This window comes from Parasteatoda tepidariorum, chromosome 9, assembly GCF_043381705.1.
Source record: "Parasteatoda tepidariorum isolate YZ-2023 chromosome 9, CAS_Ptep_4.0, whole genome shotgun sequence".
NCBI lineage: Eukaryota > Metazoa > Arthropoda > Arachnida > Araneae > Theridiidae > Parasteatoda > Parasteatoda tepidariorum.
The window spans coordinates 61,636,781-61,663,127 of NC_092212.1; the positions used below are offsets into that span (position 1 = coordinate 61,636,781).

The following is a 26,347-nucleotide window of genomic DNA, read 5'->3' on the forward strand; positions in this document are numbered from 1 at the left end:
TGCAAATTTTTTCGAGATATGACAAAATGTGCAAAAAGTAAAATTAAGAGGACCACTCACCCGAGACCATATTTCCTCAGATAGCAGTGTTTCGGGGGTCAGAAATCCAAATTCTTAGAAAAAAGTACATAGATTCTGAGCAAGTACCCCTCAAACCGTCATTAGATCGAAAGTTATTCAGGCTGTTGATTACTTTTTATTTTATGTCTTGTACACTCCATCGAATAGCACAAAGGATTTATTTTCAAGTATGCATAAATGACAAATTTTGTAAAATCAAAAAATTGCCATAATTTTTTGATTTTACAGCTGTGGAATGATGGAAAAACAAGAAGCAAAAAAAAAGACTAAGTTTATTTTTAGATAAAATGTACACTATACAAGCAAATTATTTTTCAAGACATTTAGCAGAAGAAAATAATGTCAAAGATTGGATGAAACAATGAAAAGTAAAATTATGGCAAAGGCTACAGCTTGCTGTGCAAAAATATTTAAATCAAAGTGGCACTTGGTTAAGATTTTTTTTTTTTTAATCCTTTTAAAAAACTAAAGCTCTTTCAATATATACACATAATAAAATAAGCACATTCCTCTATACTGCTAGATTTCAAACAAAACACATGATTAAAAAATGCACAGAACTCATCACCATGGTAGTCATAACTCAATAAAATTTTGTATTTAGAGGAAAGTTTATGAATTCAGTTTTCAAAATGTGATTTTGTTAGAGTTAAAACACATCACAAATCAAAACTACCTTGCTTATGTCACATTATGGAGGTAGCCATTTTGACTTTCATCAACTCTCCACATTCTGAAATCTAATTTATTATGAAATAAACTTGTGTCGGTGTGAAGGCTCTCCTTTAAAAATACGCTAACGTTATTCCTTCATACTAAAAGTATTTTGCAATCAAGTACATATTTCGATTAATAAAATTGTTAGTATTTTGAATTTAAACTGAGCACTTTATATTCATACAAAAAAAAAAAAAGTTTCATCTTACAATCATTCTTGATTCTCACTCAAATTTTTTACAATTTGCACATACAATTCACAACACTTCGTTAATGCAATTTGAAACATTAAAAGAAATTTTTCTTTAAAATCATGGATAATTTTACCAACTATGTACATTTAAATTTATATGATGAATCATGCACAAGCTTTCACTTATAATTTTTGCATTTAAAAAAAAGTTTGAAATAAACTTTAAAATGTTTGAAGACAAATCAAATGTCAACTAATGTTTATTTTTTTATTCATCTTAAAATAACGAACAGGGGTTCCCATCAACAGAGAGAAATAAATACTAAGAAAAATGATAATTATAGTGAGGTTATCTTATATCACAGAAATGTGTTATTAAAAAACTTATCATTTAACAGCTTCGTGAATAGCGGAAAAACTTATCTTGAAACATTTTCGGATCCTTTTTAATAATTTCAACTACAAAATTATGCATAAGCAATTTACTATATTAATTTTCAGAAAATGTATCACTTTTACATTCAACTGAACTTTAACAGCAGTGGCTACAAGCTTAACATTTGAAAATTAAAACATTTATCAATCCCATATTATTTGTTTAAAAATATTGAAAGCTTTATTGATTGTTTCATCCGTGGATCTAGCATGTAATTTAATTGCATATACAATATCGCATGACAATTACTAGGTTCTCTCAAAATAACCGATTATTTGAAAAAGTCTGCTGTTTTCTGCTTAGAAAACCAGAAAATTGGTTCTTGCTAAGTTTTTAAATTAATAAATGGCACTAACTAAAGTACTTGCTATAGTGCTTGTTAATTAAGACCTTAGCCAGATTCATCACAAACAAAGGTTATTTTAAAACTGTTCTGTTACAGTTTTCTCCATAGTTACCTTAATTTTTCCTAGTTAAACACCCAGCTTAATTATTTAAAAGATAAACATTTTGGGAACCACTGTCACTTTAAAAAATTTATTTTTAATGTTCCATTTAATAAGAGGGGAGGAAAAAAGGCAAATGGTTGGGAATAATATTATTTACACTATACCAAACCCAAGGGTTAGTTTACAATATTAGATATACATATATAAAATTACAAAAAAGATTATTTCATGCAGATTTAAAGAGCTACAGTTTATATTATACAACTATAGAAATTTCAAAATATAAATTAATTTCTGTTTGTGTTTCACTTGTCTGAGATCATATAAAAAAAAACCTTTCCTTGGTATAATATTAGATAAATTAAAACTACATTATGAAGAAGAAAATATTGTGCAGAGTGCACATTTTCCTTGATGTTAATGATTGCTAATTATAAGAAGTAATCAATCATTAGTAGTTAAAGCCACACCAGCGGCTCTTGCTGCTGAGTCAAGTTATATGTCCTTCTGAAAATCAATAGCTCAGTGGTGGTGCAAGTGGTTTTTCCCCTTTTTTTTCTGGCTAGAGAAAGGTTTACTGGCTGCTAGAGGATGGAGGATTGCCTGGTGACCCTGGCGTGCTGTCACTCCCACCATTCTGAGCCTGCTGAGCTTTCTTGATGTAGACATTTAGAAGTTTTTTCTGACAAAAAAAAAGAGAGGCTTGGATTAGATTTCAAAATTAAATTACACAACTGGTATACTATATTGTATAAGAACGTTTTATCATTAATCAAGCATAATTGTTTTATTTTTTCAAAGATTTAATTAAAGAGTAAAAATAATTACACAAATTATTAAAAAAAATTACATAAGAATAAATGAAAATGGCAAAATTAGATGTCCGAATGCAATACAGTGAAACCTCCTGTTATGGACACTCCTGCAAAACGGACGCCTCTCAATACGGACATATTTTTAATTCCCCGGGAATCTTCTATGAATAAACCATTATGTACATTCTCCGCAAAGCGGACACTCCCGTAACCGGACGCAGACAGTCAATTTGGTCCTGAAATGTTTTTTTATCTCTACAAACCGGACACTACTTTTTCTAAAGAAATTGCAAGCTAAAAAAATGCAACTTTTCACCATTTTTAAAGCATGCAAATAAAAAAATTTGCCTTATCCATAACTAAAAATATTGTTAAGCTATTTCACCACCGAAAAATCAATCTTTCTCCTGTCACCTTGCCTTATCTTTGTAAAGAAAGGAGAGAAAATGGTACTTCACTCCTGAAATAATTCTGACATTGGCATCTTTTCATCTGGACCACACAGGTTATGAGAACCCCTCAAGTTGAAATGACTTCTCTTAATGCTTCTTCCCTATTGAAAATTTCTTTAATTTTCTTATCAATTTGAAGACTGTATTTAACACAACTGGGGTAAAAAAAATAGAACAGAAGTATAATCTTTGAGGTGTTTATATAAATGAAACATTTATTCAGACACTTGATAGCTGATCAATTGTGAATAATCATCTCCATAGGTCCTCATGACTTACAGGTATGCATCACTTTTTTTCTGTGAATCATGGGAGGTTTATTTTCCAAGAAGGTATTAACCATGTTCCCTATCAAATGATAAGTAGGTGTAAGGGGATGTGAACCTAATAATTGAAACGGACTGAGGACAGTACGCTCCTATTTGGTATCATATGTCTAACTTGAGTATCTATGCTAATAGGAAAATTATATTTATTTATCTGTAGCTTCATCCAGAATTATGCATTTATATCAAACTTCTTTATCTTTCTTATTGTTTAAATAAATATTCTTGTAGATATTTACAGTATCCTTGTAGATATTATTTAATTATTTCTACATCTTTGAGAACATTCTAAAAACAATTTAGGGTTGTTAAATTTCGTTATTAGGGTACCCTTCCTGTAAATGGAAAAATTTTTTGGTCCCATGAATGTCCGCTTAAGGGAGGCTTCACTATATTAATTTGCTTCAAACAGCTCATGCACCAGGTTTCATATAGATAGGAAAACTAATATTTTTGTGTTTATTATACAAATTGCTGGAACCCAACTTTCAATCCATGTTTTTAAAGTTTGAATAGATTAGTTTATTTACACATTAGTGAATGTAAAATTTTCTACAGACTGGTTATTTATCAACATCTTTGGACAAACAAAATATTAAAAAATTACAAAGAAGCATATAAGAAGTAATACACAGAAGGATCTTGAATGCAGCAAAATATTTAAAATCTAATAATTGATCTATATCGCTTAAAACTCACATTACATAAAAAGCAAGGAGCTACTTTCTAAAGTGTGAAAATTTAAACTTCAGTAGTTACAGCTTTAAAAAATAAGAAAATTTAATGTATTTCGAAGGAGAAAGTGATTAAGAAAAGAATCCTAACCTTTTGACAGTTAAAAATTTGAAGAAAATATCATTGAAATGTCCATCGTATAGTATAAATAATAATTATCAAAATAACCAAATTCTTCAAACTACTCATAAACTACTATTAAATGACTCATAACTCATAAACCACTATTAAATGAAACCAAAATTATATTTACTCTCAACTGTTTTATTTTTAGGAAAAGGAGATAATTTTAAATAGGTATCACTTACCTTACAGCTATTTAAACTAGATAAATAAGGCTGCATCATAGTCTCCCCCACCTTGCAATGGATAGCTACCATTGAAAATACTGCAGCTTTTCTCACTGGACTTTCAATATGATCATAAGCCTAAGGAGAGGTAGAAAGATTTGTATATAAACCAACTGATTGTATGTCTTTATAATGATAGGATAACTAGTTCCAACTAATAGTACTATAAAGTAAATCATAAAATAGTAGTAAGAAATAACATTTGTGCTCTTTATTCATAAAAATATCAATTAATATAATAATCCTAATTGAAGATTAATTTGTATAATATAATTTTCTAATCATCACATTAGGAGGTCTTAGACATGAATCAGATTAAAAATTTTAAACTTTTGGTGTTGGTAAATAAGAATTATGAATGACTAAGGTAATATTTTTTTAAACCTTTAGTTAATGTTTGTAACAAAACCTTTTGCACAGAGCAATTATACTGAAAACAAAATAATTCTAGTCCTAGTAATTAATGTTTATACAGTACAGAACCCGTTATCCGGAAACCGGAAAACCAAAAAACCGGAACGAAATTTGATACATTTTCCAGCCATTTAAAAAAAAAAAAAAATTTTTTTTCCTCATAAGATTTTTGGATTTTTCTTTCTTTTTTGAAAGATATTTACCTTACCATCATTTTGGAAAATAACCATTAGTGTATTACTTAATCGTTTTTTCTTCTTTTTAAGATTATTTCCAAAAAAAAATTTCTTAGTTGGCTTTAACAATAAAAAAAAAAACGGCTTTTTGTAGCGATTCAGAAACCCAGAAAAATCAGTTATCCGGAATAGCGATGGTCCCGATCGTTCCGGATAATCGGTTCCCTACTGTATTTTTTTCTACCTTGTAAAATATAATATTATAAAAATAATTATAAGGAATTTTTGTATTGAAACGGCTAATAAAAATGTAAATTAAATAATAAAACCAGTTCCTGTTGATAAGATTTTAAAAAGTGGCTCCCTGCACAAGATATCTCAACTTTCTAAGTCTGTCATTGGTTTTATGATTGACAATTGAACATTTTCATAACATTATTTAAATAAACATTAAAACAAAACATTATATTACTAACCTTTAACAGTGCTGGCATAATATCTGGTAGAAGATTTGTAACAATTTTTGTTGGATGATGTTCAACAAGCTTCAAAATTGAAAAATAAATTCATATAAGTACATTAACAAAGAATATTTCAATATTGATTTCAAGGCATTCATAAGCAAGATTTAATTATTTTTTCTTTTGCAAAACATGAAGAGGTTATTTTGAGATTTGTAACTAAAAAAAACGACTGAGACTGGAAAACTATGCAGACAGATTGAAAGATAGTTAGTCTATGTAAGGAACTCTTCATCTGGACCAAGGCAGTGACTATGGTTATGGGGTATAAGAGATATAAAAAAATTCTAATAGATCGGTTAAAGCGTTGAAAATTTTTCCATAGATAACGTAAACTATTTCGATCTTGAGCAAAACTTTTATCACCTTTTAAAAATAAAGTTAATAAGTTTAAGCATTTCACTTTTACTAGAAAATTCAAACTGATAAAAAAAATTAACAAATTTAATTTTTTTCTTGTAATTTTAGAAATTAAAGCATTTAAAAATTAATGAACATTCATAATAAATAAAGTAAATAGTGAGAAACTAGCGTGAAATAAAAAACAACATAATTCTGTCAGAATATGTTCAATATATTTTTTCTTGTTATGTGTACTAAAAAAAAACAACCAATTGCATAAAAAGCGTCATTTTAAATCCATGCTCAATCCCTTAGCAATTTTGAAATTGTATATGTTAGACTAAGTTAATGATGAAAATAAAGAAAGAAACTGAATTCAGCTGACCAAAAGTATAAGAAAACAATCACTATAAAAATACTTTAGTTCCATGTATGACATGACAATGTAAAAAAGTGTTATATGAGTTAGAAACCATAAGTTTGTTCCTACTGTTAAAGTTGTTGCTTAAACAGACCTCCACAAATCAGTATATAAATGATTTGTTCCCAAAAATAGCAAGACAGTACGCTGCAAAATGTGCATAAACTTTAGATTTTTCCAAAAAGAGTAATTTAAATCCTGATACAATATATTTAACCTTAAGTTACTAACATCTGAAACTTAACTAAAAAAAAGTTTGGATTTGGTTTAGTAGAGAATTTAGTGACAATAGCTGGAAATACACAATATTGCACCAAAAACATACTTGAGACAACAAGTCAAATATTGGTGTAAAATTGTAGAGAAACAAAATCATTTAAGGACCATGGGATCTGTGTTTAATTCCTTAAAAATTTGATTTGGAAATGACAGTTATAACAGCTAACAAATGAAAATCTTTCAAAAAGAGCCAAAATAAAGGAAATTCTAAAACGGAAATAGAACTGGCATGATGAAGTATTTAAGAGTGCTCTGAGAGATAGCATGCGTTGCTCTCTCATGTGCCTCAGAAGAAAAAAGAGCAAGAGGAAGATCCAAGCTTACTTTACAAAGTATGCTATTAAATGAGTTATAGATCTTAGGGATTTCCAGATGGAAACAGATTTGTTGCTCACAACATTGTTAAGTGAAAGGATCTGCTAAAAGTCTTATCCTTACCTTAGTTAACATTTTGATGGCTGCCTGAGTCATATGCATTTGTTCAGAAAGTATTAGAGCATTTAATACTCTCACACACTGATCGGGTGGTAAATTAACAGCGGCAACAGCTGCACACATGTCTGCCATTTTGGTAACCTGTAAATGCTTTACATAAGAATTTATAAAAATAATAAACAGGTAAAATAATATCAGCACATTAGCAAACATCAGTTCTCATTTATCATCATAATAAACTGTGTTCAATCAGATTTAATTTTAGCTGTTTCAATTTGACAACATTAAACAAAAACAAGCATAGTTTAAGCTAATGTACATGGAAAAAAAAAAGAGAATGAAAGCACACTATTCTGAATTAGCACAGATAATAAATTCATTCATCACACATAGAATGGTAACGAACTATTAGAATTTTTTTTTTTTTAGTTTTTTAATAGTTTAGTTCTTCAATAAATTATAATAATATTTTAATTTTTAAAATAGCTGTTAATTGCTTACACATAACAATACCATGGCTAGGAAAAACAATACAATCCATACATATTAAGCAATAAAGAACATACTAATTGGCAAGAGGGTCAAATCTTTATTTTATAATTAAACTTTATTTTTAGAAATGTTTTTACAAGCTCGAAATCGCCTTTTCCACAAAGGAAAATATGAACAAATTTCATCATTAATTAGAACTAAAAAATTAATATCAAAAGCCAAACAAATAGATGTAATAGTGAACATAATCTAAAAAGAGAAAATCATTCAAAATGGAAGTTAAGAGTTAAATTCATATATACTTTTTTAATACTCACATCAGCTTCAGTAAACTTTTGAGCTTCCAGAATTCTTAACAAGGTAAGTTCTACGTAATCCTGGAAGTAGTCAGGTTTTGTTTTAATTAGCTCACACAAAGCATTCAAAGCCAATGTCTTCACCGGGAGCTAAAACAAGGCAGAACAATATTGTATTAAAAATCAGTTTCATTATTCGTTCAAAATTAAAAAGCAATCTAAACACAGTATATTCGTGATTATTAATGAGCAATTTATCTACAGTCTTTCTTCTTTTTTTAAAATTTATTTGCAGTGATAAACATGGCATTAATGCTAATCATGCAGTATGACTGCTAATTATGGCAATAAAACAAAAATTCTATCGTTAGAAACTGCTGTTGTTTCTAATGAAACTTGGATAAGCAAAGCTCATCAGCTATTCCTTTTGTGAATTAAACCAGAAAGGTACACCTTTCCTTAGACAAGAGAGCACAGCAATGGTGTAAGCACATCTTAGCTCAGAACCCCAGGGATAGATGTCATCACTACTCTTTTGTGAAACCACTTCCTCAATTTCGAACTTTATTAAATTGGATTTCAATTAGCTTAATTTGAAAAATGTAAGGTAAAAACTTCGGAAGTATTTATTTTTAATGCCTTTAAAATTGTAAAAAAAAAAGGGGGAATCACAGATCAAAATAGGAATATCATGCATGCCATTGCAATAAAATAAATAATGATAAATATATTGTAACAAGAACAGCTTAAAACATTGAAAAAGATAATATATACAAGATTAGATAACTTACAGATGTGTCAGCCACTGTTTGAATTACTTCCCGCAAGATTACACGGAAATCTTCATTAGATATTATGAAAGACTGTTCTCTTGTAAGACATATCAGTCGACCCAAAGCTTGAATTTTTTTCTCGTTCCTAGTTAATAAACATTTGTTTCACATTACTTGGCATATGCTAAACTAAATATGAATAATTCAACTAATAAATCAGTCTGCATTTCATTATCACAGTTTTAAATTGTTTGGGAGACCGTTCAGGATGCAGAAAAAAGTTTTCATAGTTAAGTACTAAACTATATCAATAATATTAATATACGAACTAATATATCATGGTAGGTACATTAGAAATTGCAGAAACTTGAAAAGTTAACATTTGGGAAACAATACTAGGGAAAAATTATATGTTAAATCATAACCTTCTGAAAATAATTTTTTATATTTTCAAGCCCTTTATATATCCTTTATTATGATACAATACTAAAATTAGCCTAAGATAATACATTTCACGATTTAAGTATTATTTCTATTTTAAAATTTATTCCTTTGCTGTTTTATGAACTTAATCATATTAAACTAAACTTAAGCATATTAAACTAAATTCATGTACAAAATGGAGGAAAATTATTGAAAAGAATAACTGTTATATAACATTTCATGTAACAGCTCTAATAACATTAAGGAAAAAAATACATGAATATTTAATTATTATTTCAATAACAATACAAACAAAGAAACAATGAAAATGTAACCTTAAGTTCAAAATTATTTGTGCAGAGACATCTTAAATTTTAACGCGCTTGCATATATATTTTGCTCGTTTTTCCCTATAAGTAATTTTTTTTTATCTAAAAAAAAAACAAACACACACACACACTTAAGTAAAACAAAATTAAAATAGTAATAAAGGAAAATAAAAATATTACTTACCTTGAACTTTGATTTAATTCATCAACTATAGAATAAATAGTTTTGTGATCTAAAAAAAATAAGAGATTTTGTTGCACATCATTATTGAATAATAAATTTTTTTTAGAAATTATTATGAAACCATTTTTTTTATTTGTTAAACTCCTCACTTTAAAAATTGGTGGGAATATATGCATTTATACTAATTTTGCAAAGAGAAGAAAATTGACAATTTTCATATAAAAATGAGAAATTTGTACTGACTTTAGAATAACTTTTAAGCACTCTTTTTTTAGTGATTCAATTAAAACTAAAGAGAACCTGCTAACAATTAGCTTTTCATCATATAAATCAATTCAGGGGAAAAAAGCAAAAATTTCAGAACTATTATAAGATATTACTGGAAGTATAAACAACATTGTTGCAACACTTTAGACATGAGATAAATATTGATCTCAGGGTTTAGCTATTTTAGTATTACAGTAAGACAGATTTTTTTAAAAAATGAAAAAGAGTGCTCAAAGGTTAATGGAATTCATATTTAGGTTAACTAAAGGAAACTCATACCATCGATTGCATTGTCTATTAAAGCTGGATCTCTTTCAAATAAGGCAGCTTCCTAGAAAGAAAAAAAAAGTTGTGTCAGACAAAAGTAAATGAAAAATATTATAAATTAAAATTATCAGATTCTTTTCCAAGTTAAAATGATCTTAAATGAAAATGAAAAGTGATGTCTAATGAAATCACCCAAAACAAAAAGCTTGGATCATCTAAAATAATTTGTATCTTTTGTTGTACAATAGCAAAAAAAAATTAAAATCTGTTGCAAAACATAGAAGTATATAATAAATATTGCCATAACTACTTAAATTTTTTTAAACCAAAATGAATTTTAACAGAAAAGATATCTTCATGAAATTACACAAAATAAAAAGTAGTTTTTTCTTTTGTTATTCATGAAATTTTTTAAAAAGTTGTATAATACTTCATCAAAAACAGTATCGAATTTAAAAGTTAATTTTTTTGCTCTTATACAACAAGAAAGACTGTAAAACATAAAAATTTATGAAAAACATTTCTTATTATTTGTTAGCCAACATGATTTTTATTAATAATGAAAAGAAATCTTTCATGAAATGATCCTTTTCTATTGTTACACAATAAGGAAATTTTTTACTATGTTGTAAAACACTAAAGTGCATGAAACAACTGCATTACTTAAATTTGTTAGAATTTTACACATAAAATTATCCTTAAAGAAATAGCTTCAAAAGAAAATTAACTTTTTTTGCTGTTACTTTTATTTTATGAATGGTTTTAAATTTTAATCATATATTTTTATCAAAATTACATGTTATTATCAAAACTATATTTTTAGACATAACCATACATAAATGATATTAAAGGCAGTGCCTTAAGCTAAAGCATGTATGGTACTTAAAGCTATATCAATTTGCTCATAAAATTTGAAAATTAAGGTTAGCAAAAAAAACTCAAGAGTTTTAAATTTTTTTTGTCCATAATAATGATAAAACTAATTAGACAACTCCTCAAAATGCAGAGTTAATTATTATGACTACTAGCAGCAATATTTTAAAAATGAAACTTGGACTAGTTAGCATTATTTGCACAGTCGTTGAACAAATGCCCGCATTTTTTAAATAATCATTATTTACAGCAATATAAGAAGTCATGAGCAGGGATGTGTTAAACTATCAATTTCTTTAATTCAAAAATTAAAATCATGAGCTGATTAATATAATTTAAATTTGTCAACAAGTGACAGGGAAGTAGCTTCAAAAGCAAACATCAAGGCTTTTTAAAAACACTAAATTTTGCAATCAAGTCATGGGGGCTCAGGGGGTAGAGCGCTTGTCTCTCCATTTGACTCGGATTTGAATCCAGCTATAGCTGAACAATAGAAATTCAGCTTCCGTATTCACAGTGTTAATTAAAAATATATCCTCAGTTGCAGACAAATTACAAGTTAGAATCTCCTTGCCATCAGGCTAACTGTGGGAGGTTTTCATGGCTTTCTTCTCCATGCAGTGCAAATACTGATTAGTTCCATCAAAAAGTCTTCTAAGAAAGCTAATTTGTTTTAATAATTGATCCAGCAGTTCACTTTGCTTCAAGGTAGAATTGCAAAGCTACAGTGTTTAACACAGATAGTCGTAAACTAAACCAACTGGCTGTTCAACTCAAATATAAAATTTTTGCAATTAATGAAGACACTAAACTTAATGTACAATTTTAGGATTTAACACAGACTCTAAAAAATTTCTTTGCAGGTTTTTGAATGTGCTCAAAAGATAAATATTTTAATAAAAAAATATTACTTACATTTCTAGGAAAATTTGTGCTACTGTAGTCAGTAGGTGATCTTTTAGTTGGGGAGGATTCAGCGCTAGAATTTAAGTCTAAACGTCCCACAAGTCCAACTATGTTGTCATATTGTCCCTGAAGGCTATTATGTCTTGAAGAGGGCGAATCCCGAATTATTTTATCATAAAAGTCATCAGACTTGTACTCTTCAATTTCAGACACTGTCTTTTTCCAAGAATTGCTGATTTCCTCAGGATTTAGATTTTCTGTATCATCATATTCAAATGATCTGTTCTGTGGTGTACCACCATGACTTCTCGGCCTGAAGTGGAAAAATTAGTTAACGTAACAAGATAATACTTCAGCACTAAATAACAATTGGTGTACAATAATTAAGTATAAATAACAAATTATAAAATATGAAGATTAGATTTCACATTTAGGAACACTAAATATTTGTTTTTGTTAATTAAAATAAAAATTAAAACCCAGTACAACAAAATATTACATTTAAGAAAAAATTAAAGCTGGATAGCGGGGCTTGAATTAAACCAGTATTCAGGACTATCACAGGTGTATAAACTTAAAGTATTTTCTCACTCAGGAAACTAGATTTGTGAAACAAAATAAAGTAACTAAGGGAAAGTTTTTATTGACTTATCATCAGTTTATGTGACAGTAGAAAACAGAAATATATCTAAAAGATATATACGAACAGTTAGACATTTAAAGAGAGAGAAAAATTTTAAAAAATTTTGATATTAAGAGCACAATTTTTGATATTAAGAGGAAACCATTTTGGTGCAGGGAAAAAAAAAATCCTGAAAACATTAATACAAATGATGTCCGCAATTATTTTTTATGTATATTTATTATTTATTAACAAAACAAAACTTACCAAGGTAGACCTGAATTTGGAGATTGAATATGAGACATAACAGGGCAAGGAGATGTTCTATTCCCTAACGATCGTGGTGTGTCAGGATTTGACCGTGGATATCGGGAATGGAGCAACTGGAAAGCACTGTCCTAAAATCATAGAAAAAGAAAATCATTCCCTCAAATAATTTTAAGATTTAAAAGAACAAAATATAGTAATCCTGTTGAAAACTAATTATTGTTTAACAAAGCAATAAATTATAAAACTGACTTTCTCAAAAAATATTAGACCAAATTACATTAGGGTTATTCTCCGGTTAAGCACGGAACATTTGTAGACCCTTGAAGCATATAAAAATAGTAAAATAATGGGGTTATTAATTTTTCTTACAATTCAATTCAAAACAAGACTGTTTCTTAAATATTCCATAGAAAACAAATCAAAAATTAAAGTTAAAATACTTGAAAAGGGATTTAATATGGTTGTTATGCACCAGACTCAGAAAAAAGATGATTTTTCCCTTGATTTCTATTTTCCTTAAACTCTGTGAATTTAGAACTTGTATATTGTCATTATATTTTTTTCTTAACTGATATATATTACTTCTATTCAATTATGCTACATGTTTTCCATATTCATTACTTTAAAAAAATTCTAAATTTATTTTATTTGTGTTATGCACGGGACATGCCTAATGTTATTAACTAATTAGTTAAATTGTATATGTATCTATTATCTGCTCAGCTATTTTTATTGAGATGAATAATTTCAAAATATTATCCAGTATGTAAGTCACAAAATAAAAAAAATAATTTAGTTTTAAATAATCAACTTTATAAGCTTAGTAGTAGGTAAATGAAAAAATCAAGACAAGACTAGAATTTTTTTTTAAAGCACACATGTACGAAATGACTTAAAAAGCCAAGGCAAAGTCAAAAAAGTTACATTCATTCTACTATGTGCAATAAAAGTAAATTTTACTGTATAAGAGTAATAAAAAATTTCATTTCTGAAATACTTAATTGAGAACTTTTTAACAGTTGATTGTATAATTTTATAAAAAGAGCACTGAATAACTCATTACAGTTAAAAAAGAAGGTAAGAGTGACAAATATTCATTAATAAACAGGGGTAAGAGTGAGACAAATATTCATTAATATTTGTCTCAATATTCATTATTATTTGTCTCACAGGCCGTGCAAAATACATAAACACTTGTAATTTTTAAAGTGAAAGAGATAGAAAAATAAACCAAGATCTCCATGGTTAAATGTTTATGAATAGTATATCTATTATGAATGTTTATGATTCTACAGATAAAAACAAAATAGATAAAAAGTTTTAGTGTACTATTAAAAAATAAAAACTAATCAGCATCTATTAATCAATTTTATTTCTTATATTTTTTTCAAAATTTGTAATCAGGACAAGTTTTTCTTAATCAAATAATTTTAAAAATTCTATGACTGTATTGTTGATTGGGATTGATCAGTTTTAAAATCAGATGAACCAATATTTGCGAACATTTGTTATTGCATTTGCTGAAAATAATATACAAGCATGTGACACTAATTTCTCACCAAAACAAAATAAAATTATATGGTTAAATTGTTAATTGAGAACAATATTCACAAAATGATAATTTCTAAAAAGTTTGAAACAATGAATCCTGCAAGTAAGGCAAATGTATGAACCACATATATAATTAGTTAGATGGCCTGTGAGTTGGAACAATAAACTTATCCAATTTATACTTGCAATTAATTACACAATAATTTAAAATGCAGTTGCATCTAAAATCCAAACTTTTCAATTATTATAAAATCCACATCTGTATTCATGAAGAATGGGATTATTCTGAAATTACACAGAAAGCCAAAAATCAGGACTAATAAGGACAAAATACTATTTTATCCAAAATATCAGGACAACTTATATCTCCTGACTTAATTTAGGGTAGATAAGAGCTAAATTTTTCAACAAAAAATAAGAACAGTTTAAGCACTAAAAAGATTTTAATCGTTTTTTTCTTCTTCTTTGCTTTAAAAAAAAATAATAAATAAAATAAATTATGTGCAGTAATAATTTTTTTCCTTCCTATTGTTTGTTCTTAATCTATATGCACAAAAGCAACAAAATTCAAAAGCATTTTTAATGACTCTACATTGCTTCTTACATAATTTAAAACAATCAACATGGTAAAAAAAAAACCTCTCATTTTGAAAAAGAGGAAATTTAGCACTTTTTAAAAATGCAACCTGTTAATTTGTAAAACAAAACTTGTGACTTTAAAAAAAAAAACTATGATTATCAGCATTTGTAACTATATTTTACTCAACTTTTTCAATAAATATTCACAAAGCAAAACCTTGTGTCAAACTACAATTCCCTTTGCCGCTGTGCCGAAGTAATGAAGTGGTAGAAGTAGAACTCTAATTTGATTTGTCATAGAACTCTAGTTCTAACAATTTTCACTAAATTAATAAATTCTTAGACTCTTATTAATTTTTAGAGCATGTACTTTCCTTCAGCAATAAGCTAATTTATTAAAAAGACTAAGCATCAATTTTGTACAATTGATACCATTAAACATTTTTTTCCCTTCAATATTGCTAATTGCAGGAATAAAAAGTGATTTAGTCATCAGTTTTTTACATCTTCAAAGCTGTTATGATAGAAAATATAACCCTTTCAAAAGAGATAGATTTGTCCATGCAAAATGAGCGAAGAATTGACAGCAAAGATTTAATGAAGAACACAAACTAAGTAGTAATTTTAAGTGTTGATGAATAACCATTAATAACAAGTAACACCTTTCTCTTCCTTTCAATATTATTCATTGCTGAAATGAATATGATTTGTCCAAAATAAGTTTATAACTCCATAATTATCTTACTTTGTATGCTTTTGGTACTTGATCGATTAAATTGGAATATTCAGCAGGGTTGAGACTAAAGAGAGCTGCCAGAACATCTTCACCAGCCTTTTAACGAAAGAGAAAAATATTATCAACAAAAAATATGCATAACTGTAACGATTTCTGAAAAGAAAAATCACTCCATAATCAATTCTTAATTTCATCACTAAAATAGGATCGAGATATTATAATGAAGGTAATAAAAATTTAAAATTATGCAAAACCAAATTACAACCTCATCGTTTTTCAAAGCAGAAAACTTGATTTCTCACATGTTATTTATTGAAGAAAATCTGCTTGGCAGGAATTTCTGTACAAATTCAGAAGCAGATTACTTACAGAGTTAAGAAGGTAGTGAATACTCTGAACCAGGGCATGAAATTTCAGTTCTAAATTCTTGCTCATCATTTTTAATATTTGTCTAGAGTGAATTATGAGGAAATAAATTTGAAGTACAATATTTCCCAAGATTCAACTTACTCATCAATTCTAAATATTAGGTCATCTAAGGTTACTCAAAATATTAGGTACTCTAAAAATGGTCACCAGCAAAAAATTTAAAATTATATAAATTCACTGAAACATTGGTCACATTTCATTAAAAAAAAAGGGAGCTGAAATGAATATTTAAATTAAAACAAGAAAAAGAAGGAGGAATTAGTTTTCACTTGAAGGGCTTGGGGTGGTATAATAACAAGTTACAGTTCCAAATTCTTTAAGAGCGAACTCTTTTGAAATGATTATGGTGAACAACTTTATAGCTTTCAGCATTATGCTGTTATCAAGCATCGGTTTCAGAATGCAAGTACTTATTTGGAAACAATAACAAAGAACGGGTTGACGTGAAAGAATAGTTTGATAAATTACTTTATGAAAAATTGTGACTTCATACCCAAAATCTTTCATTTTTTTTTTTTGTTCCTCTTTAACTTTATCGTGCATATTTTCTTTTTCCTTTATTTTTTTTCCTTACTCGATAAATTATTTCTATTACGTACTTTTAACTGTTTTCTTAAATATGCAGAAATTTGTATAACTCTTAACGAGCCGGTAACTGATTAATCTTGGCAGCTTGTCACATGTTAGTATAGATTTCTATTTCATATTGTAGTAGGTAAATCATATAAAGATAAATTAAATCAGGAAAAATAAAATTACAAACTTACTTTTCTCAGATCACTAGTTTTTGGGCCCACATTCCAAGAAATTACTTTCATGAAAGCAACTCTCACTTCAGAACTAGAGCTTGAGAACTTGCTTGGATCCATTTCATTAATTAAGGAGTGCAAATATTTCAATATCACCAGCTTGCACTGTAACAACAACAGTTTTTTTATTTATGAAATGCAATAAAAGAGTGAAAATAAATACTTAGAATAAATATTACAAATAAACTGAAAATAAATTAATTTACCTTGTTATTAGGGGTTTGAGTTTGATCATTCAAAAATTTCATAATGGCATTAAATTGGTTCTCTAGTGGAAAAGACTCCCTTAAATGAAAATGAGTTCAATTAGAGATATGACTCACATCAGTTTGAAATACAATATATAATGAATTAGCATCAATAACAGGAGAAATATATTGTTTGCATAATTTATAAAATATTTGTCTAGTTTTTAACATACGTGCTGAACAAAATATAAAATTACATTTATTAGAAAGCATATCTTTCTCAATAAATTAATATATTTTTTTAAATGGAAAATACAATAACATTTTTGAAGAACAGTGTTAAAGAGCGTGAACCCATATGTTTACACACATTATTTTTTAATAAATTATTGCAACGAAAATATTAAAATGATAAGATATGATTATAAAATGCAAAAACTTACTTTACTAATTCTAAAGTGTTTTGAACTTTTTTAAGCACTGAGTTCAGTAGGTCATTTCCCATTTTCAAGAAAAGTCTGGTCATTAAAATGTACAGCCAATTACTCAAATCATTTTTGTGAACTATAATAAGCTCATTCAAAGTATCAAGAAACAGTGAAAACACCTAAAAAAAAAATTGTGTTTTTCATTATTTTTTTCAAATAAATTGCTAAATTCAAGAATGCAGCATAAAATGTCTTACATAATTTTCCTCTATGACTTACTCATTAATTAAAAGTTAAAACTAACTTTTAAATAAACAGAAAAATCATTAAGTAGAGAAGAAAAATAATTAATGAAAAAATCTATAATATTAAACAGTAAAATGATTCTAAGTTGAGCATCTAAATGTATAACTTTTTTTATTTATTCTAAATGCTATAACAGGATACTCTTTAAGTATAAAAAGAACTTATACATAATTAAAATAGATAACACAATTAATTCGAATCGAGCATTCATAGATGTTAAAAACACTCTACAAATAAGGTTTTCCCAAGCAGTTTTTTTTTCTTCTTTTTAACGCTTTTAATTTTTTCCAAATTATCAAACTTAATAGTATATACACATATAACATACTTTTTTTTTACTTTGTTAAATGTTTTTTTAATACTTTTAATGAATTTATTTTGCTTAATATTTTTTACTTGATAAAAATTTTCTATTTAAAAAAAAAAAACCTATGAGCGATGAATATTGCATCATTAATATACAAACTGTAAAATTTTTAAAAACGTTGAAGAAGTTATTTATTCTAAAAAGGGCATATTGATCATATGTGCATTTGGTGCTTTGTAGTTTAACTTTATTAAAATTTTAAATTTATTTAAAAACAAGTAATATAATTAGAAAATATATTATTTCACCTATTTTATTTAGAAAAATAAGGCTTTTAAGAAGTTTTCACTCAACATAAGGAAGTATATATCTAGATACCACAATTTATAAGTTTCAGTACTGAACATAAAATTTAAGGACTATTTTTTAAGTTTTGAACACTAAAACAGTTTTACATGATTAAAAACTTCATTCTTTGCAAACATATATAAATAGGAAATAACACTTGACGTGTTTCAAACTCACAAAAACAGGTGCCCGTTTTCAAGATTTCCCAAGTGTGAATTGGAATACAAAAAGTGATAGGCAGCCAACAAAAAATGGGTAAATAAAGGTGAGTAACGAAGACTAGAAAAACCAAAACAGTTGAGAAGGGCAATTAAGATAAAATGCATTTTCATGAGTTATATTCTCTCTGTTTCACGTCTGGGCAAATCTTGATAATGGCAGCCTGTTTTTAAGTCTTGAAATATGTCTACCGTTATTTCCCATTTATATATTTTTGAGTTGAATGAAATTTCTAAGTAGTAATATCTTGCCGCTTCAGTTTCTTGGGATTATTAATTAATTAATTCAATAGTCAATTAAAGTCTTATATCATCAGAGCTTTCACAAAACTAATTTTGAGTAGGCTTGGTATATAATTACCTATCCCTCCAGATTACAACACTGCCTTACTTTGTGGCTAATATTAAAAGGGGGGAAATAATTTGTCAAATACCAGTGCCAATGCTTTTTAGCTAAGTTAAATTTGGTTTATTCTGGTTGCTTTTTCATCCGACAAAGCAGTTTTAATATTCATTTTTATTTCATTGTGAAACAATTAGTATTTTCAAATTATTTCATTGTGAAACAATTAGTATTTTCAAATTATTTCATTGGAAACAATTTTTCATGTTTTGTTTGCATTGTGTTAAAGTACACTAAAAAGGAAAAACTTATTTATAAAACAAAAATGAAACAGGATCTCAACAAGAGTACAACTTTAGTTGACAGTTGAATAAATACATACTTACAAATTGAGCTGGATAAAAATATATATAAGTAAAACAACACAGTAAAAGCACATGTAATATAATAAAGTTCATTTCCTGCCAAAAACAGATAGAATACAGACACAAGAAAATCTTACAGATTTAAAACTTTAATACATAAATAAAATCCAATTATTAAAAAACACATATTTCATTCGTAATTTTAAAAATCATGTAAAATGAAGATTGTGAAACATAATCTTAACTTACCAACATCTGCAAAAATATGAAAGCATTTATTCACATGCAAAAATTCGCAAACAGATTTAATAACTGAATTTGGGTGAGAAAAAAAATTCTGTTTATATACCTTGGTATGAGGGTCCATGAAGATTTTTGAGAAGATGTCTGTAACTTTCTTCAGCTCAATGTGAGATAGAATCCGACCTGAACGAAAGTAAGCCTGTAGAGCTTGAAGACCTTCTTTGCGATCAGACCAATGAATACTGTGTAGGTTGTGTATCACTTCATTGATGTCCTGAAATCCCAATCATTTATAAGTTTTTTTTTCTTCAAAAAACTTTTAAATGTACAATTTGTTTAAAAGTCTTTTAATATCGATGCGATATTTTTCAGGATTCCTACTCAATTCCAGAGAAATTCTTTTTAATATCGATGCCATATTCTTCGGGGTTCCCACTCAATTTCAGAGAAATTCTTTTTAATATCGATGCCATATTCTTCAGGGTTCCCACTCAATTTCAGAAAAAAGAATTCCCTGACTTTTCCAGACATATCAAGTAAATTTCAATGAAAATCCAGATCATAATTTTCTATACTATTTAATTTTTGAACACAAAACTTAGATCTTGTTTTATTTGTAATGAACAATACTAGATTTTGTGAGGAAAAAAATCATTGAATAAGGATGGAAACATGTCTGTTTGACTATGTGAAATTTTTATGACATATAATTGTAATAGAATTATTTAACTACAATCTCAATTACTGATAATTCTAAAAGCAGTTATTTTCCAGGTTTAATAAAGGAATTTTCCAGGTTATTATAAAAAAAAAATTTGTTACTTTCTTTTATTTTTGGAGTTAATATAAAATCCCCTGACAATTTCAGGTTTCCCGGTTCTCCCTGACCCGTGGGAGTCCTGATGTACATTTAAATTAAAGAAAAATGGTAAATTAATCTATAACTCAATTCTTTATCAAATGCTTCATGAAAAGACAGTAAATTTTTTAAAAACAGTATTCAATAGATGAAATGTAACTTTTCTTAATTTTGAGACTGATTACAACAAATTTTATGTTTAAGCCATAATAGACTGATTACACTAAATTCACTAATTATTACAAGTCATTAATTATTACCATAGTTTTTAACCTGAACAATTAAGCATTTAAAAAAAAATCACTTTACATTCCATTTGTAAGCTCATAAATTAAATTTGTGAGCAATATACAACAAAATAAAGTCAAAGGAAAATAAGTCCACTCACATCCACACTCCTTCCGAAAGAGCTGAATGAACGATCTGAGCATACACTAGATGTTTCACTTTCATCCGATTGATCATCGAATGCATTGTACCTCCTTCTGGCAGGTGTTCTCTGAAAAAACAAAAAGTAGTTAAGGTTACAGAGTGCATACCAATCCAGTTCATAGACATTTTTAATTACTTTCTCACTCATATACATTAGTGATCTCATAGTGGTTAAGGTAATCAGCTGTCATTTTTATACCTTAGTGATTTAATTTTCGGTGGTGGCTTGAAGCCCACTTTGTTTCAGACAGACATCAGATTGTTTGGAAAGTAAAAACAATTTGTACTCTATGCCTATAAGATTTCCATGACGTTGGTCTATAAAGTATGGGGCCTTTATAGCCATAAAACCCCTTCATCATCAACTGACTATTATAAATGAACAAACTTTTTATACTGATGTAAATATAGATTCTTTAAATCAGGAATATTCGTTTGCACAACACATGCACTACATTTCAGCAGGAGTATGATATTTTAAATTATTCCAAACTCCAGCATCAAAATGAAAGGAAACTTGTAAACTATTTTTGCAAAAGTTATACTTTCTAAAGATGAACTTAAGGAGATTCAGTGTGTAGTTTTCTTTTCTAATGGCACATACAGAATCTTTCATTCTTTGCCTCAGCTACCTGGCAGGCATTCATTGTGTAGTAAAAACATACAAGATATTGGCTTATGGACAGTAGAATTCGGACAACAAAACATTTAGGAACATTCTTAAAGCTACTTTCAATACATTAAAGAATTAAATTAGTAAAAGTATAGATTTTTTCAATTAAATTTTAAAAGCAATTGTCAATTATAAAGTTATTTGTTTACAAATTTTCAAAGATAATTGTAATTTCATCAAAGTATTATTCATTAATAAATTAACCTTAGAGTATAATTTCATTAATAATTTAATAAAGAACCTTTAAGCCTCACTAAACAGGAAATAAAATTTGAAAGTATATTAATAGTTATAAGAGTAGCATAAATAATTGCTATAATAAAACTAAGTTTATTCACAATACAATTTTAAAGTATTATATAATCACTAAAAATAAAACATACAACACAGTTCAAAATAAATTTTAAAAAGTAATTTTATACCAAAGCATCTGCTACAGCAACTTCCGCTTCCCTGCTTTGCTGAAGAGTGCGTTCTGCCATTAGTGGAACTACAGGAGCTATGAAATAAATTCATCCAGTACTTTATTACAATATAAAATATTACAAATAAAAGAATGGACATAAAAATTCTAACAGCCTATATGTTTTTAAATTTCTTTTTAATTAAAATTTAATAAGTCAATAAAATGGCTAAAAATGATTTTTCCCCCCTTAAATTAAGGTTATAAATGAAATTTATTACACAAATGTCTATGCAGAAAAGTACTTACATGTCAAAGAGGAATACTTTTCGCCAGCTCCTGTTAGCCTGGTACGTGATCCACTAAGACGTCTTTCATGTACTGAAAATGTATTAGTAAAAAATTCGTCATTTTGAAAGAAATTATTACATTTATTGCTTAAAAATCGCAAGTAAGTGAAAAGATTTTTCATTATATTCTTTAAGAATACAAAATGTTCAGCTCTACCTTGAATTGCTTATTATCATTGCCTAAAAAATTATGAATGAAGGCTAAGGCTTTTAACACATGTTTCATATGTATTTTATGACTATTAAAGACTGAGCATTTTGCAAATTAATTATTTGAAAATGCAACTCACTCTATGTTGCTGTTTAGAATATTTAAGTACATAGAAACACAGGAAACTATGGCAAAATACAGAGGATTTTTATTTTAAGAATTTTTTTTTCAAACATCATAATAACTGAAAACGTAATTTATGAGACCGGTCACTTAAAAAATTCCGATCATACACGGGGACATTGATTTTAAAAAGTAGCAAGTAAAAAGTACAAAACAAAAAAGTAACGATTTCAAAGTACATTTCGAGGAAATAAATTTAAAATAATCTTTAATTTCCTTAAAAAATGTAAGAAACAAAATATAAAATTTTGAATTTAAAATGTATTAAATTTTTATTTAAATGTATAAATTTTAAAATGTATGAAAATGATACATAATTCATTGACATATTGAGCAATGAAAATACCCAGACACAAAACAAAAAATCAAAATTCAATGTTTGCACACAAAAAAGTAATTTTAATTTGTCCTGATTTCATATAGAAATTCCAAATGTTTAGATATATTGGTAATTGCTAACAAGTAATTAATTAACTTGTTAGACAAATTCAATAAAACTTTTTTTAAAAAAAGTAAGTAAATAATGAAAAAATTGTATTAAGCCTGAAACTCCTTAAAATCCACTAAATTAAAAATAATTTTTCGTTATTTAGGTAAAAAAAAATTAACTTTAAAATTTAAAATGTTGACAATTTTTTAATTTGTGTGATGCTTTACAAATACAATGTAAAAGTAGAAATTTAAAAAAAAAAAAAATATTCATAAATTTAGTTACTCAATTAACTTTGGAGAAACTTAGCATTCCATGCAACACAGTTAGGTATTTTCCTATTGAAACACAAAATGTTTTTAATTTATTAATTTCACAATAGGCATCTCATTATTAATATCATCAATCAAAGTAACAAACATGCTAACAAATACATAATTAGATAATAAAATATTCTTATGATACTAAAGATATGTCAAGTTTATATGGGCAAACATCAATAAAACTAAATAACTAGTACTAAATGATAAAGTTACACATATAGAAAGTGGACACACCTATTAATTTGCTACAATATTCATACAAACGTTTTGTATTTATTTTACAGACGCTGATAACTTGAAAAATTTAATAAATAATTAACTTAACGATGAGAAAATATCCTTTGAAAATAAATCAAAAATTTTATATTTAAAAACTTTTTTAGAGAAATTTTTAATTCCATAGAACTTATCATCGGATTTAATATCTCTTGGCAAAAAATTTACATGAAAAAAACAGTTAATTAAAAAATATCGTCTAGTTTATTTATTTTTTAAAGTGACCTTTCCTATAATAAATGAAAAAGATAAAGTGATAAAAGATAACTGGATAAAATGACCTTGCTTCTTGCATACAAAACTGGCACGGGAAGTCAGGCAAGGTATCAGGATTCAATAAAAGTGAAAAATACTGAAATGGTTCGACACTGCCAATTTAACAGTATATTTCATGATATTAATGTACACAAAAGATACTGAAAACACTCCTAAGAAAGTACCGAATTCAGTAAAAGTACTAAAACAGGGTGCATAGCCAAATGCTTTAACAAAAAAAAGCACCTTTTAAGCACTTTTCAAGCACTCAAAAAATATTTTTAAGAACTTAGACGTGTCAACAATGATGAAATTAACATGAGAAATAAAAGTTTCTACCGCTATAGGAGAAAAAAAAAATGACAATGTTTAGTTGGTTTCGGTTCAATTCGAGAGGGCGGAAAATGAAGTCTGAAATTTCTCTTGCAAAATGCAGCAGAGTTGCACATGAGAGACAAAAATCCTTCCTACTGAATACAGCTCAGTATACCCAAATGCGGACCCGCAAGTATTTCGTCAAACAGAAAACGAATGGTGTTTTCATACACTATGGTCCGATGGTATAAATTAGGGTTGAATTAATTGTGAAAATGTTGAATAGGACAATGACTTTTTGCATAATTCGTGACAAAAATCAAGATGGTAAAGAAAAAATATCTGATTTTGGAAAAGGAAAAATTAAGCACTTTTTAAAAACACCCATTGAAAAAAAGCACCTTTAAGGGTTTTTAAAAAATGAAAATCGAAATTATGCACCTTTATGCACTTTTTAAAAACGCTACGCATCCTGTAAAAAATAAGATGTCTGGGAAGTTTATAACTGTTTCTCAAAATAACAATGGAAAAAAAACATAAAATTAAAAAGTTTAAAAACATTGATACTGATTAAGGGTATTACTAAATTTGCATTTTGAAATATTTTAACTCTCTTTTTGCCATTGTTTTAAATAATTTTTTTTTTTTTGAAATTATACTTACATTTTAAAAACAGTATTCATTACTTGCTTGGGAATTTACCTTTTAATTTTTGAGATATATAGATTTTGTTGTTATTTCACTAAAAGATATTTAAATTACTATTTCACTAAAAGATATTTAAATTACTATTTCACTAAAAGATATTCAAATTACTATTTCACTAAAAGATATTTAAATTATTATTAAATTAAAAACCCTAATCATTGTAGAACCTTAAAGCTTCTTTCGGCCCTATTGCCCACTTTAAAAAAAGTTTGTGTACCTCTAACATACAGTAAATAAAAAAGTGTATAAAACTTATCTATATGAATAAATCCCTTAAGAAATAATGAAACCTACAGATCAGTTTTTTCCACAAAATATTAATTTAAATTTAAAAAAATCTTAAAATCTATGGGGATATAAAAAAATGAAAATCTAATATTTGTTTATAATGTGTTTTTCTTAAAGCATTCATTACAAGTACATAATAGTACATGAATGATACTAACAACCAAAGCTACTCCTAGTTGGGCTGGCTTCCCTACTGGTAGCGATTGGTATTCCAGACTTATTTCTTGTTCTATTAGACTTTCCATCCAATGTGGAGTAAGTTGCATAACTTAACCTTGAAGAAGGAGAATCAGGTCTACTGCTTGCTAAAAAGTTAATTGGGAAAAGGGATAATTAAATTGTTAGTTTCACAATTCTATTTTCAATGCAATGCAAAAATGTTCATTGCAAATGCAAAAATGTTAATAATGGTTATTAAAGATAGAAGTAAAACAAACAAAAATAACTAAACATGATGTTAGTTTAATACTTTTTAAATAGAAAGAAAATGTTACATTTAGAGATAAATTAAGAACACCTTTTCTTTTTTAAGAGGAAGGATATATTTGTACCCTAATTTTGTTTTTGGTTGTCAATATTATTTTTTCGAAGGAAGGGAGCGGCGGATTTATGTAATTAATACTTTATAGAAGGCATCTTTCTCTTTTTATTTGATACTATTTTTTAATTGATTATAGTTTTTTTTATTTCATTTTATTTTTGTATTTGATAGAATTGAAAAGTATTTTTAAATTATTTCAATAGTAAATTTAAACATTTTTAAGATAATATATTCTTGTAAATCAAAAATCTTCGGAATGTAAAATATATTCTTAATATTACTGATAAAAAATTTTATTAAGAGATTCTAAGCGACCCAAAAATAGCCATCTTCGAAAAAACGAATTACACGTGGGTCAGTCAATCAGGGGTTAGACATGTAGTGAAAAGAAAAATAAAACATAAAAATTTATTCATAACTTTTAAATATTTGTACAAGAAATTTCCTATAAATCATAAATGACCCG

The 26,347-nt window shown here is 27.2% G+C and overlaps 1 protein-coding gene across 40 annotated transcripts in view; it reads right to left on the minus strand.

Annotated features, from left to right (window-relative positions):
• Positions 1 to 334: 334 nt before the first annotated feature.
• Positions 335 to 26,347, minus strand: part of LOC107450600 (chromosome bows) — a 190,303-nt gene continuing 164,290 nt past the window's right edge. For 21 of the 40 annotated variants that reach the window (XM_071184999.1, XM_071185008.1, XM_071185007.1 and 18 more), the window contains 19 exons: positions 25,499 to 25,645; positions 22,371 to 22,442; positions 22,081 to 22,157; positions 20,942 to 21,052; positions 19,801 to 19,968; positions 17,580 to 17,743; positions 17,155 to 17,233; positions 16,907 to 17,053; positions 15,720 to 15,806; positions 12,842 to 12,972; positions 11,962 to 12,265; positions 10,186 to 10,237; positions 9,640 to 9,688; positions 8,722 to 8,848; positions 7,937 to 8,080; positions 7,146 to 7,283; positions 5,621 to 5,689; positions 4,513 to 4,632; positions 335 to 2,558 (listed from right to left, as the gene is read on the minus strand). In XM_071184999.1, the coding sequence (XP_071041100.1) occupies positions 2,451 to 2,558; positions 4,513 to 4,632; positions 5,621 to 5,689; positions 7,146 to 7,283; positions 7,937 to 8,080; positions 8,722 to 8,848; positions 9,640 to 9,688; positions 10,186 to 10,237; positions 11,962 to 12,265; positions 12,842 to 12,972; positions 15,720 to 15,806; positions 16,907 to 17,053; positions 17,155 to 17,233; positions 17,580 to 17,743; positions 19,801 to 19,968; positions 20,942 to 21,052; positions 22,081 to 22,157; positions 22,371 to 22,442; positions 25,499 to 25,645 (2,294 nt within the window). In that variant the 3' untranslated portion in view covers positions 335 to 2,450. Of the gene's footprint in view, positions 2,559 to 4,512; positions 4,633 to 5,620; positions 5,690 to 7,145; positions 7,293 to 7,936; positions 8,081 to 8,721; positions 8,849 to 9,639; positions 9,689 to 10,185; positions 10,238 to 11,961; positions 12,266 to 12,841; positions 12,973 to 15,719; positions 15,807 to 16,906; positions 17,054 to 17,154; positions 17,234 to 17,579; positions 17,744 to 19,800; positions 19,969 to 20,941; positions 21,053 to 22,080; positions 22,158 to 22,370; positions 22,443 to 25,498; positions 25,646 to 26,347 lie in introns of all 40 variants that reach the window. The other 19 variants (XM_071185009.1, XM_071185005.1, XM_071185012.1 and 16 more) reach the window with 4 other exon arrangements.